Genomic DNA, 16896 nt, shown 5'->3' with positions numbered 1-16896 from the left:
GAACTAAACAGGTGGTTGTTCTGGGGTTTTTTTCCCTCTGACTTTCATGGGCTTTCCATCAGTCTGTAGCAGTGCGATAGTATTAACAGCGCACTACCTACAACAACGCGTCTTTACTCAAGTTACCCAGGTCACAAACAATCAGATTTCCCATGGTAAGGAGAATCCACCCAATGTATCGCTGGCACTGTTCCAGTGAAGTGTTGAAAACACTCTGGGGACCTCGTAATCTTTAGTGAATTTATCCTGTGCGGTGCATTGCAGGTGTCCGTAGACCCGCTTTCTCATAGTGCTCAGCACCAAACAGAAACACAGAATTTATTTGCCGGTCTGCCACTTATTTCCTCGGTGATCTTGGGCAAGTCACTTCACTTCCACGTGCCTCAGTTTCCCCTTGGGTAAAAATTGGGGATAATGCCACTTATCTCCTTTGTAAAACGCTCTGAAATGTGTGGATGAAAACACTGAATAGGAAATAGATTTTACTATCGCCATCATCTCTACTGTGATTATCTCGCCCAGCTCCTGCAGAAATGACAGTGAGTCTTGGACAGGCTGAGGCCCAGGCCCCAGGACCTCACTAATATTGGGCAAAATCTTTCATTCCTCAATCCCATCAGTAGTCTCATTATAATCAGTGAGATTTGGTATTTTACCCAGACCAATGAATCTGCCCAGGACTCTTCTACTAATCTGATCGCTCCGAGAGTTTTCTGCTTCAATCACAGCTGCTGATCCTCTGAAGGAAGCATCCTCTTCATCTAATTAGCTCTGTTCTAGTGATGAGTCCATTGCCTCTGCTGAAGACATTTACAATTGACATTTCAAGGAACAACTAACAACTTTGCGGCCTCAGGGCTATGAACACAGGGCCTGACAAAGCTCACGTTGCACTAAACGGGATGGTTTCCGTGGAGTTGTGAAGGGTTTTGCGTCAGGCTCTGAAAGAATTTGAGACGCTTTCCTTATACTAGACATTCCCCGCCAGGTTAATCATGTCACCCGACCAGCTGTTTTCTCACGGGAAGGAATATCCATCAGTTGCTGCATTGGGGAATGGCCCAAGGCCAAATGAAGGCAAGGGAGGCGGCACTCATTCCATTCATGTCAATGATCTTTGCATCACAGCCAGAGTAATAGCCCCTCCCCACCAGTCACCCCCCACCATGCACCTCCCCACCAGTCACCATCATATCTGAACCCCTCATACTTTTTATCGCACCTATCCGCACTACACCCTTGTGAGGCAGGAAGGTCCTGTTATCCCCATTTCACAGCCTGAGAACTGAGGTGCACCTATGGGAGTTGGGTGCTGTGGAGCTTTAGAAAATCCCGCTTGATGCGTCAATACTTAGAAAAATCCGGCCCCAGGTGACTTGCCCCGAGTGACACAGGAAGTCTGGGACAGGGCAGTGAACCAAGCCTGGGCCTGCAGGGTCCCAGGTGGGCGCCCTGCCCAATGAATGATCCTTCCTCGCTTCCCTGTGCCACTTCCTGAATCCCCAGGCAGGTAAATTGGGCTCCTTAAGTGAGGAGGTTTTATGTGTCACCAGGAGGGGGATATGCAAATCGGGGTGTGTGATGTTATCTGATTAAAATATGACCATATAGATCATTGTTGCAACCACTGTTATATATTTGCAGCAAGTATTGTACAAAGGCTGTGGAGTGAGGTGTCTATGAAAAGGTTATGATTTGCTGGTTATGATGGGCTATCTGTATGCATGTATCATGTTTGTATTTGAAGATATAAATATTGGCTCTATACTTGGATTTCAAATGTGGGCTCCTGGGGTAACGCCCACAAGGTAACTAGCCAGCACATCTTGGAGGGACTGTTCAAATTAAGTGGTTCTTCAGTAAACTCCTTTTAGCCTGGGTCCAGCAATCACTTACATCCCCTGTAGTTACTGTCCTTTGTTCCAGTTTCCTTCAAGTATCTTGGGAGGGGGGAGACAAAATGGAGGGGTCTCCCACGGGTTTAAATAGACTTTCTCTTCTGGGTGGAGACCCCCCTCCTCACTCCTATGCAAAGTCCAGCTCCAAGATGGAGTTCTGGAGTCACCTGGGCAAGTCACATGTCCCTGCATGATTCAGTCTTTACAGGCAGAAGCCATTGTCCACATGGTATCTTGTATGTCTCCAGGAAGACTTCTTATGTGGATTGGAGCCTTCCAAGCTCTTTTGTCTGTTAAGTGCTTCCTGATTGAGCACCTAATTTGCACACGCCTTTCCCAAGAAGTGACCAAATGTTCTAACTAAAGCTACTTAGAAATCAAGCAATTATACAGCCAATGTTCATAACTTTGACACACACAAATGGTGCCTGCATACAACTAGGATGAACATAACCAGTAGATCATAACCTTTACATAGATATGTTACATGGCATATGTAACAAAACGCTATTCCAGTTATATCATACATACATTTATAAGCCCCCCCCCCATAAAGCCTTATGGGGTACACTGTCACAAAAGGAATTATTTATCTGCCAAACAGAAGCCCACATAGTCCCATGTTCACCTCTCAGTTCCCGTGTGGGGATAGAAAGCAGGAGAGGTGAAAACACAAACCCTGGCAGCTATAAAAGGGAAAAAGGCTGTTCCCCAAATCCCTGTTGGTCAATGCCATAGAGCTGTGTCCTGTCTGTTTATAGATTTATTTGACTCCCTGCCCTGTACATTGTCTCACTTCTATTGGCCTCATCACTGAACTAGTCTCCAGCCAGTCTGAGAGCCTAGGACAATGGCACATTATGGAGCCAGCCAGCCACCCACCCTCATCGTCTGAGTATCCTTCAGTGCAACTGTCTATGGAACATTCCCCGAGAACATTCTCTCTCTCTCTCTCTCTCCTCTCTCCAGTGTGTGGGAATGAGTGTGGGGATATGAAAGGGAACATGAGTGGTAATGGGAATGGAGATCTGTGTTTCAGCGTGAATCCTGATACTTGTCTCTAAGTAAGTGGGAATGGAAATATTTTGTTGTTTTTATTTTGTTGTTATCCCTCAATATTACATCCTGGGGATGGTGTAAAAACACGTAGTGTTCATATCAGGCAAGTTCTTTAAACACAACCAGGAGAAGCTTCTGTCTACACTTTATTGTTTATTAATAATTAACTAAGTAAATGATCTTGATGATGATGCTCAGCGGTGACAGATTTGGTGCTGGTTGTGGGCCTAGCGCCTCGGGTCTCCAGAAGCTGGGAATGGGCGACAGGGGGGATCACTCGGTGATTCCCTGTTCTGTTCATTCCCTCTGGGGCACCTGGCACTGGCCAACGTCGGGAGACAGGATACTGGGCTAGATGGACCTTTGGTCTGACCCAGTCTGGCCTTCCTTATGTTCTTAATTATAGTCTAGGCTCCCACAGTCCTAGGCACGGTACAAACACAGACCATAAAACCTCGCTCAGTCCCACCGAGTTTACAATCCGAGTGTAAATGGGAAGTGGAGTGTGACTGGGAACAGGAATATAAACACGATTATAAATATCAGCCGCGCAGAATAATCTTCCTTCACTGTAGTCTGAATCCTCCGTCGACTCTCCCCTAAAGAAAAACTCCCAGACACGCCGCTCTCGGCCCACTAGTGTCAGGGAGGCTCCACTGCAAAACCTTAACTCTGTCCTCAGACTCCCCCCCCGACCCCAGCTTCTCCCACCTGCACCCACAGGCAGGCCCCAGACCTGGTCCAAAGCACGAGCCAGGCTTGCTCAGATCACGTCCCTAGTGTCATGGATCATTTCACTGTAGCCGGTCACTGCCGGGAAGGGAAAGGGGCTTCCGTCCCAAATCCCTCCCAGCGCCCTGGGAAATCTTCCCTCTCCAGCGGGTGGCCCAGCCCAATGGATCCCTGGGACACGACCCCTCCCCAGACACTGACCCCCCTGACCGGACGTTGCACGGCCCTTGTGCGCGTGGAACGGGGCTCCAGAGCTGAGTCCCCCCAGTCCCCAATATCACCTCACAATAGCCAGGCCCTCAGTTCCTCGGTGAGGAAATACAGTCACTGCAGGGAGCTGGTCATTCCTCCCAGGGGTCCGAAAGTGTCAGGAGGACCCAGCGCCCTGTGCCCGGCGCTGCACAGACACACAGGCCGGGACAGTCTGACTCCCGCACCCGGAGCCCTAGGGCGAGTCAGTCAGATCACTGGCAGCAGGAGTGTGTGTCTCTTATAACGCGGGGACATGCAAATGAGGGAGACAGTTTCCTGTTTAAATCTGTGCCTCTCTCTGCCCAGGCTGCACCCGGAGACACAATCCGCAGCCCCTGGGTCTGTGCAGTCACCAGCCAGTCCCCTGAGAACTTTCCCCTCCAGCACCAGGGAAAATGCGATTTTTGCTCCTTGTAATTTTCGCTGTAGCAGCTTTGGAAGGTATTTTCCTCCTCTGAAGAACTGGCGGAGTTAGAAGGACATTGTGTTACCACTGTTTTTCTACCGATATTAATGGCCTGTCTTTATTCCCAGGTGTCCGGTCCCAGTCACTGGTGGAGTCCGGAGGGGATGTGAAAAAGCCCGGAGACTCTCTCCGCCTCTCCTGCAAAGCCTCCGGCTTCACCTTCAGCAGCTACGGCATGAGCTGGGTCCGACAGGCTCCTGGGAAGGGGCTGGAGTGGGTCTCAGGCATTTATGGTGATGGGAGCCAACAATTTTATGCAGACTCAGTGAAAGGCCGATTCACCATCTCCAGAGACAACTCCAACAACCTGCTGTATCTGCAAATGACCGGCCTGAAGCCCGAGGACACCGCCCGGTATTACTGTGCGAGAGACACAGTGAAACGAAACCAGTTTGTGATCATACAAAAACCCAGGCTGCGGAATCGCCCTTCTCCCGGCAGCCGCGCAGGGGCAGCAGTGACACACACACCGCTTCGGGCTCCGACAGGAGACCTGGCAACCAGGTGAATGTAACACAAACCTCCCTTCAGTTTTAACTCTTCCATTCCCGGGCAATGTGTCTCCCCTTCCTGCCCAGAGGCCCGCTGGGCCTGCGGCGCAGAGATCCCTCGCTTCATCAGAGAACTCCAATCCGGAGTGAGTCCTGTTCTGAGTCACTCTCCCGCGGCCCGTCTCTGTGTCAGACTCACAGGACAGCGTCTGTCAGTGTAAAGGGGACAAGCGCATTGAGGTTTGCATCAGACCCAACAGATGGAGCTAATTACTCCTGGGGCCAAATTCTCCGCTAGTGTGAAGTCACCGCAACGGCTTCCACTAGACTCGAGTTACTCCTGATTTACACCAGGGAGACTCTAGCCCTTTCAGCAAACTGGGACGTTTATCGCATTAATGCAGCGGAAGGTGATTAGTTCATTATAACCGATGTGGGCCCCTCACCGTGGAATCTCCACCCTTCACAAGCGGTTATTGCCTTTATCCCCACAACGCTGCCGGGAGCCCGGGAACTATCCCAGCCCCTGGTTCAAAGAGGGGAGACTGAGGCAGAGAGAGATGGAGGCTGGGATATGGAAATGGGCCATTCAGATTCCGGGCGGGGCTGTGGGGCAGAGATCACCCAGCGCCTGAATAAACCCCACTCCGCTGAGCCTGGGAATGTGGCACCGCCGGGACTTTCCAAAGCGGCTCGTGGATTGTTTTCTCCCAACTGCCACGTGGAAATCGCAGCCCGGACTCTCCGCTGGTGTCAATGGGTGGAGCTGAGACATCCCGACCCACAATAAAGTTCCACAATGTCATAGAGTCACCATGGAGATAACAGACCCCGCCCCTCGGCCCTTGATGACATCACTCAGCCCAGCGCTGGCACTCGGGGCATTGGGGACAGTCACGTGACTAAGGGCTGCAGACAGGAACACGGTAGGATTTAATGGGGTAGCTCAGGGAGAAGCAGAGGCCCGTTGGTGGGGGGTCAGTGGGGCACTAGGGTCACAGAACGCAGCTCCCACTGAGTGAGATTTGACCCAGAACTTCCCAAAGGCTTGTGTGACATTCCCATCCTACATTAGCTACCAGCCAATTGTCAGTGTCAGGTCTCCCATGGCTACACAAAGCTAAACCAGCCCAGGCACCTCACAACACAGAATAAGGGGCCCTCTGAGGTCTCTTCTTCAAGGCTGAGGGTAAAGCAGAGGGCAGGAGCTTGTGTCTTACAAGGAAGGGGATATGCAAATAGGTTGAGAAGTTTCCTGTTCAAATTTGTCCCTTTCTGTGCCCAGGCGGCACCCAGAGATACAGTCCGCAGCCCCCTGGGTTTTGCAGTGACCGGCCAGTCCTCCTGAGAAACTTCCCCTCCAGCAGCAGGGAAAATGAGACTTCAGCTCCATTTGGTTTTCATTCTAGCAGCTTTAGAAGGTATTCACCCCTCTTAAATCCATTGCAGAGAAAGGGGAGATATTGTATTATTGTTCTCAATACATTTCTAAACGTGTCCTTATTCCCAGGTGCCCGGTACCACATCCAGCTGGTAGCGTCTGGAGGGGATGTGAAGACTCTCTCTGCCTCTCCTGCAAAGCCTCTGGGTTCACATTCAGCAATTACTATATGAATTGGGTCCTTCAGGCTCATGGGAAGGGCCTGGAGTGGGTCACCCAAATTCAAGTCACCTCTACATACTACGCTGATTCCGTCAAGGGGCGATTCACCATGTCCAGGGACAATCCCAACACCATGCTTTATTTGCAAATGAGCAACTTGAACAGGGCCAGCTTTAAGTTTTTGGCGGCCCAAGCAAAAATAATTTTGCCCCCCCCCCTTTTTTTTGGCTTTTACACGTTTGCACTTTGCAATGTTGTTGTTGTTGTTTTGTTTGACTGGGTCCGGTACTGGTGCAGCATTGGGCAACGACTGCATCTGAATCTGCTTGAGCCGGGTGTATCTGTGTGAATTTCTTATTGAGACAAAGGAGCTGAAACCCCCATGGGCCACTAGAGCGCCGGAGTAACTCGTGCGCCTGTGATATGTGCGGAGGGGAAATACAGACTAGAGAGGGACATTTCCAGAGGCTTAAATCCCCGCGTGCTTTGCTGCCCCAGTGTCACGCCTGGGTCTCTTGAAGGAAGGCTACGGGGTTGTGCAGCCAGGATTGGAGGCTGAGCGAGAGCCCTCAAAAGGGGACAGTTATCTCCTGAGACAGCCCTTGGCTTTCCTGGGCACGCTCCATAGTTCAGTCTTACTAGGAGCTGGGCTGCTGCTTCAGAGCGCTTTCTGCTACTTTCGCTCATTTCAAATGAGCCTGACATTCCCCAAATCATTCACTGACATGGGTGAGGAGCGCGCTGGAGAATTGCCTGCTGTCCGACGGGTGCTAATCCCGACACTGCCACTTGATCAAAGGGTCGGGTCCAGTGGCGTAGCCAGGGTTGCTGCCGAGGAGGAGTGGCGGAGAAAAAAGGCGGCATTTCGGCGGCCCTGCGCATGCGCCAAAATGCCGCCAAAAGACAGAGCGGCGCATGCTCAGGGCCGCCGAAAGACGGAGCGGCGCTGGAAAAGGTGCCACTTGGGGAAATCTGGGCTCAGGGAGCAGGCGCTCCCCCCCAGCTACGCTACTGAGGAGGAGGGAGGACCAGGAGAAAAATGTGACAGTGAGTTTTCACTTTTTCAGGCTTATTCCAATAGTAATGTTTTATTACAGACAGTACTGGTAGTAGTAGCTTTATTTTCTATATCGAAGTCATGCAATGGGAGGTGTGAAGTATGTAGGAGGGGTGGGTTGCTTGCCTCTGGACTGTATCAGTAAGAAATGTAACTCACTTTCACCCTGACCCCGCCCCTTCCACCTGAGACCCCGCCCCTTCTGGGGTGGGGGGGCAGAGTGGGCCCCTTACCAGTAAGAGCTCTATTTTACTTTCACCCCTGCCAAAATCCCTCCCAAAGTCCACACCCTGCACCCCCCCAACACACTGCCACAGCCCTGAGTCCCCTCCTGCACCCCAAACCCCTCATCCCCGGTGTGATGGGTTCAGGTTCAGTTTGGGCCTTCAGAACCCTGTCTTGTTGAGCCAGACATGCTGCAACACAGACCCAGGGTCTAACCCACGCCCCAAATCTGCAGACTTCACTGAAAATGACTCAGAAAGTGCCCCTGCCTCTAGCACCCAGACACCCAGCTCCCAGTGGGATCCAAACCCAAATGAATCCGTTTTACTCTGTATAAACTTATACAGGGTAAATTCATAAATTGTCTGCCCTCTATTGTCTGCTCTGCCTGTGTACCTGGCCCTGTGCGTGGAACTGGGAGCATTTCTGAGAATGCCACCATAGAGGTCCTGGATTTCAGTCTCTTCCCTAGCAGCCTAAATTTGGCCTCCAGGACGTCTCTCCTACCCTTCCCTACGTCATTGGTACCTACATGTACCACATCCACTGGCTCCTCCCCAGCACTACACATAAGTCTATCTAAGTGGCGTGAGACAAGGAATTTTCTGGCCGCCACTTCCCGCAGCCCCCATTGGCCTGGAGCAGCGAACCGCGGCCAGTGGGCAGGTAAACAAACCGGCCTGGCCCACCAGGGGCTTTCCCTACACAAGCGGTGGCCCCAGTTTGAGAACCACTGATCTAGATGCCTCAAGAGATCCGCAACCTTCACACCAGGCAGGCAAGTCACCATGCGGTTCTCCCGGTCATCACAAACCCAACTATCTATGTTTCTAATGATCGAATCTCCCCTTACTAACACCTGCCTTTTCCTAGTGACTGGAGTTCCCTCCCCCGGAGAGGTAACCTCAGTGCGAGAGGATACGCTAACACCACCCTACACCTTCCCAACTATGGGAAGGTTTCCCTCTGCTCCCGTTGACTACTCTCCTTCACTGAGCCTTTAATCCTTCTCAACAGCGCAGGGGCTGTCTGACCAGAGGTGGGACAAATCTGCAGTGTCCCAGAAAGCCTCATCAACATACCTCTCTGCCTCCCTTAGCTCCGCCAGTTCTGCCACCCTGGCCTCCAAAGCCCATACGCGGTCTCTGAGGGCCAGGAGCTCCTTGCACTGAATGCACACATACGCCACCCGCCCACAGGGCAGGTAATCATACATGCTGCACTCAGCGCAATAAACTGGGTAGCCCCCACTCTTCTGCTGGGCTTCTGCCTGCATTGTCTCCTACAGCTACTTAAGTTAATGAAAGGGCTTTGTTTAAATCAAGAAGTTTCGAATATAGTTTAGTTTCCAGGTTTTAAAAAACGGCAAGTGAACCTCGCCCCCTTCCCATTCCCCTTCCACACTCCCTTGCAAAAGTCCTGGTTAGCAGCCCCTGGTCGCAAAGCTCCCTGGTCACTTGCTCACTGCTTTATAAAGCCCTGGCCTTCTTGATAGCCCCGCCCGCTGAGTAAGGCTCAGCCAATCTTTGCCAGAGGAGTATCCCTCATTCCCCCTGGCCCTCTCATTGTTCCTGGAGACATCCGTGGGTCACCCTGTCAGTGGCTACGCTTCCTTCAGCACTCTTTAGCCCTGTGACCCTGGCTCTGTGGCTTGGGGCCTGCCCATCCCTGGCAGCAGTCATCTGCTGTCCTTCTATCTATCTGACCTTTTCTTGCTGCCTAGGTGCTGCCCAGCCCTCTCAACAGGTGAGCTGTTCCCACTTGCTTGTAATGGGCCACCTGCCCTGCTGCAGTGCTTTGTGTAAATCGACTAGGTGTCTAGCTGCATCTTTAGGTACCTAACTACCTTTGAAAACTTGATCCTAAGAGTCCGTGGGAATTTGGTGCCTTAATCTCTTGAACCCTCACTCTACACCTACCTCACATGCTGCATTCAACTGTCCTGTGATAGCCCTCCCTTCCTTCCTTCTTTAATGTCATGGCCTGTGATACACAGGAGGCCAGGCTAGATGATCGGGTTGTCCCTTCCTAAAGAGCTCAGAATCTTTCCAGTTTTGAAAATCTCACCAGGTTCTGATCTCCATATTTAGGATCCTAAATATCTTTAAAAATCTGGCCCAGAGGGACTTGCCCAAACTCACGCAGGAGAAAGATGTAAAGCTGGGACTCTCAAGTTTTTACCCTAACTACTGGACTATCCTTGCTCTGTGAGTGCTACAATGTTAAGCCAATTACACCCACTACCGCTTGGCAGAATGAATATATAAGCAACACTTTGGTTTTCAATGTTAATAAACAAATGATAAGAAGAAGAACTTATATTTGGTAGTGCCTAGCGACCCCAATCATAAATCAAGTGAACACTGGATTAGGTACTCTACAAAAGCCCAACAAGAGGATGGTACCTTCCCAAAGAACTTTCAAACTAAGTATAAGACAAGAGACAAACTCTACTTAGCACTGAAAAAGTCTCCACTAGAGTGCTGTCTCCAGAGCTGGGCGACACATTTCAGAAAAGATATGGACAAACTGGAGAAAGTCTAGAGAAGAGCAGCAAAGACGATTAAAGGTCTAGAAAACCTGACCTGCAAGGAAAGAATTTTAAAAACTGGGTATGTTTAGTCTGGAGAGAGAAGATGTGACAACAGTCTTCAAGTACGTAAAAGGTTATGAAGAAGAACGTGATAAATTGCTCTCCTCTATCAGTGAGAACCGGACAAGAAGTAATGGGGTCAATTATTAGCAAGAGAATTTTAGATTAGATATTACAAAATACTTCCTAACTGTCAGGCTAGTTAAGCACTGGAACTATTTACCTAGGGAGTTTGTGGAATCTCCATCATTGGAAGTTTTTAAGAACAAGTTGGACAAACACCTGTCAGGGATAGTCTAGATAATACATAGTGCTGCATCAGTGCAGGGGATTGGACTAGAAGGATGAACCTATTTCCACTCAGGACTCACAGCCATGAACCCTCTCCTGGAGTTAAGCAACTAAGGCAGATCAGGTCTTTCTCATGAAAAAATTACACAAATCAATAGATCCTACTCTACACTAGCCAAAAGCCCAGTGGTTAGGGCACACATCTGGAATATAAAAGACCTGCTTTCAAATTGCCATGCTGCCTAATTTGGAGAAGGGATGTGAATAGCCCTAAACACTGAGGTATTGGGAATTATGGGGCACACACTTCCTAACCGAAGATTCCCAATCTGTTTTCCCCCAGCTATTTGTTCTGTGCCTTTGAGAATGGCTACCAGATAAGGCCCCACATGCATGATCAGAGAGAAAACATCTGCTTTGAGAATCTCACTGGGACTTAGTCATGAGCTAGGGCAGAGACCCACTTGGTGACACCAGCACATAGGTGCTTTCAGACATGCCCACCGACGGAAATTTAAGCACCATGGGGACTTTGGTGTCACAAACATAGGCACCTGGGGAATTTAGGTGAGTCCAGGTTTAAGTGACAGTTGAGTAGAGGTTGTGAGCATCTCAGTACGGTATAAAGTGGTCCTTAGGAGACTAAATCTCCTTATGCATCTAGCCCCTAAATTCCTTTGAAACTCTGCCTCTAAGGGCCTCAGTCACTCTTGGAAATGTAAGGTGGGCCCTCCTGGCCTTTTATTTACCATTTTCTCCCCTTTTAAAAAGTCATATTTCCAGAATGGACCTTCTTTGAGTAACCCATAAGTCTAGCTACAGTATCTCTCAAGACCTCCTTAACTCTAACATTCCCAAGGCTATAGATGAAGGCGTAAATAGGGATGTCACCTCTGTGGGTGAGCAGAGATGCTGCTTTATCATAAGCCAAGGATTGGCTGTGCTGTGGCCGGACATACACAAAAATGGAACTCCCGTATGCTGCGATGGTTACACCAGTGATGTGAGACACACAAGTGGAAAAGGCCTTTTTGTGCCCTTCAACAGGGGCTATCCTGAGGATAGAGGCTATGATGTAGGTGTAAGACACTATGGTGAACGTTAAGAACCAGGCATGGACAGAGAAGGTTCTATCCATCAGGAAAGGACAAGCATGTATCACCCCCTGCCATTCATAATGACTGTGTCGGACAAGGGGTTGCAGATGGCCACGTCTAGATTGTAGGAAATCATGGACAGCTGGATGAACTTCACTGTGCCCAGGAAGATAAAGAAGAAGGTTTGTGCCAGACAAGCAGTGACGGAGATGGTCTTCCTCTCTGAAAGAAGGATGACCAACATTTTAGGAGAAACGACCAAGGAACAGGATATCCAAGAACAACAATTTGCTGAGGAAGAAATACTTGGGAGTATGGAGGTGACAATCAGTCCATGGGATGGAAATGATGAGCACATTCCTCATGGAGGCAGAGATGAAAGTGGGCTGGTACGGGCCAGTACAGCGTAATGATAAGAAGTGGCCGCCGGTACCTGCCCGTACAAGGCCGGCTTTAAGGACCAGTACTGCTGGACCTTATTGCCAACAGGGGGGAGCAAAAAGGGCAGGTGCTCTGTGGCCCAGTGATTTAAGAGCTGTAACTCTCACCTTTCAAATATCAAACACTACTGAAGGCCTACCGTCAATTTTGCAAAAGCACGTGAGTGATTTAGGAGAATAAGTCCCATTTTATACCAGTGTTGTGTCTGTTCTGAGCATCAGGGCACATTGCTATCCAGTGTTTCCTAATCCAGAGCTTTTCAAAAGTACAAAATAAAGAATTTGAATTCAATCCCCGAACAATAGACTTGACCAACTGACTTTTTATTGTAAAAGTATACAGATGAAGAAGAGGCTATTGCACAGAATATATATACATGCTGCAAGACTGATTTCTTCTTTTCCATTTTTTTTATCTCCATCAAGAAGTACAACAGAACTTGGGGAATAATCGTGTCCTGCTCTGACTGAAAGCATCTCTCAAGGTGGGATTAACACCCTTGTTTTGGAGGCTGTAGATAAAGGAGTTGAGGAAAGCATACACTATGGTGTTGAGCAGAGCCATCCCTTTGTTGAGATCCAGGGATAAGTTTCCTGTGGGCCTGACATACATAAAAATACACCTTCCACAGGCCAGTGTTACAAGAGCAAGATGGGAAACAGAGGTGGCAAAGTTCATTGTTTTAAATAAGGCACTTATAGTTGTCTGACAAAATGCATTTGAAAATCCAACCCCCAACCCCAGCTGTATTTGAAAAGATCAATCTCTAATCTCTAAACCGTGTTTTAGGGGGCACTTTGCTCCATGTATGGGGGCTCAGTAACGGTCCTCTCTTTGGCAGTCAGCATGAACCCCGATGTCCGAGCTCATACCTATAGGGCCACGTGCTTTAAGCAGCTGGGTTTGTGACTCAGAATAAGGCACAATTTCCGATGAGTCACAGCTGACCCCAATGGCCCAGTGTGATAGTAGAAGGGGATGGGCCAAAGAGGACTCTTTCCCTGACCAGAGAGAATGATTTCAGCAAGGGTCATCAACAAAAACATTCTCAGGGGGTGAGGGCTGATATCTGCTTCACAACATTAAAAACAAAGTCAACAACTTTGTGTCTCTTTATTTCAGCACCTTCTCTCTTGGGATTAATTATTTTTGGTCTATGTTTCAAACAGTAAAGAGGAAAATATTTTTTCTCCAAGTACTTATAACTGCAGATGAAATAGAAAACCACAGTAAAAAAAAATAGTGTCTGAAACACGTATGCAATCTGGTATCAGGGTAGGGGAAGAAAGCGAGATGCTGGCTAGAAAACAATTCCATTTCAGGGCTTCAAAAATTGTTTTCATTCTGCATCAGAATGAAACCAAGACTCTTGAAATTGTTTGTGAAACAGATGACCTGGTCCAGGCTAGCATTTCTGGGCAGTTGTAGAGAGCATTCACTTCCACCCTAGAGCCCAGTGTGTAGGGTAGAGTGTTAGAACATGTGAGGACACGGTTAAAATCCGTGCACTGCCTTACTTGGAGCCAGCATTTTAATCAGGTGTCTCCCATTTTAGGGTAGTGCCTAACCCGCAGGTTACACGGTCCAAACATCTCTCTGTCCATTCCATTCTGCACCTGAGAAACCTCTACTCTGTAACTAATATTCTGTGTCTACTGACAGAGCAGGAGAAAGTCTTTAATTTGACTTCAGATTGTAGGCTATTGAGCTGTTAGTACTAAAGAAAAAGACCTTCAGGACTCCACAGATATTTCTCTGAAAACGTCAGCGCAGTGCACAGCAGTGGATTTAAAAAAAATAGTTGACAGAAGGCTAGGAACCAATAGGAAAGGGATCGATAATGAAACAAAAAAAAATCATAATGCCACTATATAAATCCATGGTACGCCCACACCGTAAATACTGTGATCAGTTCTGGTTGCCCCATTTTGAAAAGGTTATAGTGGAACTGCAAAAGTTTCAGAAGAGGCCAACAAAGATGTCCAGGGAAAGGAACTACTTCCGTAATAGGAGAGTGTGAAAAGATGAGGGCTTTTTGGTTTAGAAAAGAGATTATTCAAGGAGGATATGATAGGGTTGTATAAAGTCATGAATGGTGCGGAAAAAGTCAATAGAGAAGTGTTATATCCGCATTCCCATGATACAAATATCAGAGGACACCTAAAGACATTAATAGGCAGCAGGTTAATACAACAAGAGGAAGTACTTTTTCACACAATTCACATGCGGAACTTCTTGTCGATGGGATGTTGGGCTAGACAAAGGTACAAATGGGTTGGAAAAAAGATCTAGAGAAGATCATGGAGGATAGGGCCATCAGTGGATATTAGCCGAGATGCTCAGGGATGCAACCCCATGCTTGGGGTGATCCTAAACCTCTGACTGACAGAAGCCAGGTGTGGATAACTGCAAAATTGCCGTGTTCTGTACATTCCCCCAGAAGCTTTGTTACAGGCCACGGTTAGAGCCAGGAGACTAGACTACATGGACCATTGATTGGACCCACTGTGGCATCTCTTATGTTCTGATATAACTCCACAAGCCTAGAGCGGGAGGGGGCTGCAGGGAATATGAAAGACACAGGTTCAAATCTTGTCTCCAAATCAGACCAAACAAGGAACCTGAGTCTCTCACCTCCCACAACATCGCTCTAACCATCGTGCTATTCAGATTAATTCCCTGAACAATAGATTTGAGTGAACTTTGATTTTAAAACTATACAGATGGAGAAGAGGCTATTTTGCAGAGTCTGTTGCAACACTGACGTCTCCTCTTCCACTGTGTTTTTGTTGTTCTTACCTCCATCAAGAAGCACATCGTAACTTTGGGAACAACTTCGCCTTCCTGCGACTGAAGGCATCTCTCAGTGCAAGCTTAACACTCTTGTTTCTTAGGCTGTAGATGAAGGGATTGAGGAGCGGGGTCACAACAGTGTTCAGCACTGACACGACTTTGTTGTGATCCAAGGAGTCGCCCTGGGTGGGTCTGGCGTACATAAAAATACAGCTCCCGTAGATCAGCGTTACAACAGTAAGATGGGAAGCGCAAGTGGCAAAAGCTTTCTGCCTCCCAGTGGCAGATGGGATTCTCAGTATAGAGTAGAAGATGCAAGCGTACGAGATCATGGTTAAACATAATGAAGTCAACACTATGGCTGACAGCAAAATGGAATCCACCCTCTTAATTAGTTGGGTATCGGTGCAGGAGAGTTGGAAAAGTGGGCTGCTATCACAAAAGAAATGGTTGATCACATTCGGCCCACAAAATCTCAGCTTGCACACCAGGACCATCCGTAAACTTATAACCAGGAAACCTCCCACCCAAGAAACAAAAACTAGTTGAATGCAGAGTCTCTGTTTCATGATGGCAGCATATCGCAACGGGTGGCAGATGGCAACATAGCGGTCAAAGGACAGGACTACGAGAAGGGTGAACTCTGTAGACCCCAGGGCGAAATAGAAGTAGGACTGGGCCATGCAGGCAAGGAATGAGATGGTTTTGTTGCCTGAGAGAAAGTTCAACAGCATCTTTGGGTTTGTGACCGAGGTGAACCAGATCTCCAAGAAGGACAGATTGCTGATGAAAAAGTACATTGGGGTGTGGAGTCGGTGATCCACCCACACTATGAACATGATTAATGAATTACCCGTTAGTGTGACCAAGTAGGTCAGTGAAAGAACAAAGAAGAGGAACATCTGAAGTTGGTGACCAACTCCGGAAAACCCCAGCAGAATAAACTCAGCCACCGTGGTTTCATTTGCTTCCTCCATTTCCGATTCCCCTGTAAAAAGAGCAACAATACAAAATAAGAGCATGAACCTTTATCTATCAGGTTTATGGATTCAACCACAATGTTCTGGAGGCCTATGAGACAGAAAAGATGTTCACTCAAAAAGAATATGATAAGCTCACAAGCTAATGAAGGAGATAGAGAATTTCTGAGATTGGCAGAGAACATCGTTTCCCAGGCTAACTAGTTTGATGTGTCTATTGCTGCTTATATAACAAATTAAACTTGGGGAAAGAGCTGGTCCCCAAATCATTGTCTTTGCTCGATATTCACAAAGAAGCAAAGCCTGGCTATATACGTACAGCTCCTCCCATTGCTTTCTTAGAACACAGTGAGCACAACTAGAGAGGTCACCAACTATTTACAGAAACGTTACCCTTTTTTCTAGACACTATACAGTCAATAGGCAGACTGTGTGCCAAATCCAGACCACAAGGTACTTATGAACGCACCCCACAATTTTTTTATTTACTTATTATTATGATTGTTATTTTGTTATTATTTTCTCTGGCATGTGAACCTTGACTATACCTTGACCAAGAAACTTTGACCTTGACAAAAAAAAAATGGACCACCCCTGCTATAAAGGAATTACATGGGCCTCATCACTCTTGTATCACAGATCCTCACTAATATTGGTGGATTCTCACAGCACCCATGTGAGGTATTATCTGAATTTTACAGATGGGAACTCGGGCACAGCTTAGACAAAGTGACTTTCCCAAGATCACACAGGAAGTTTGTGTCTGAGGAAGGCACTGAATTCCACATCTCCCAAATTATAAGATGCTCTCTTATCTATTGAGCGACCTTTCCTATCCCTGGACTAAGACTCCCCTGTCTTCGCCATTCCCATATTGCTAAATGGGAAGGGTTTCTCACTACATCCCAACTAGCCGGG

General features: G+C 48.1%; 1 protein-coding gene and 1 gene segment (V, D, J or C); one reads left to right on the top strand and one right to left on the bottom strand.

The window, feature by feature from the left end:
• Window positions 1-4297: 4297 nt before the first annotated feature.
• Window positions 4298-4915, top strand: LOC112122659. The segment is given in 2 exon segments: window positions 4298-4382; window positions 4476-4915. Coding segments are annotated over 2 exon segments (486 nt in total).
• A 10094-nt stretch (window positions 4916-15009) lies between these two features.
• On the bottom strand, window positions 15010-15975 carry LOC112109038 (olfactory receptor 49-like). The gene has a single exon (XM_024203406.1). The coding sequence runs from the start codon at window positions 15973-15975 to the stop codon at window positions 15010-15012; it is 966 nt and encodes a 321-aa protein (XP_024059174.1).
• Window positions 15976-16896: the final 921 nt, after the last annotated feature.

This window comes from Terrapene carolina, unplaced genomic scaffold (genome assembly GCF_002925995.2).
Source record: "Terrapene carolina triunguis isolate 2854851 unplaced genomic scaffold, T_m_triunguis-2.0 Scaffold51622, whole genome shotgun sequence".
NCBI classification, from domain to species: Eukaryota; Metazoa; Chordata; order Testudines; family Emydidae; genus Terrapene; species Terrapene triunguis.
Note: the sequence above shows the minus strand (reverse complement) of the source record. Positions and strands in the feature narration are given on the sequence as shown.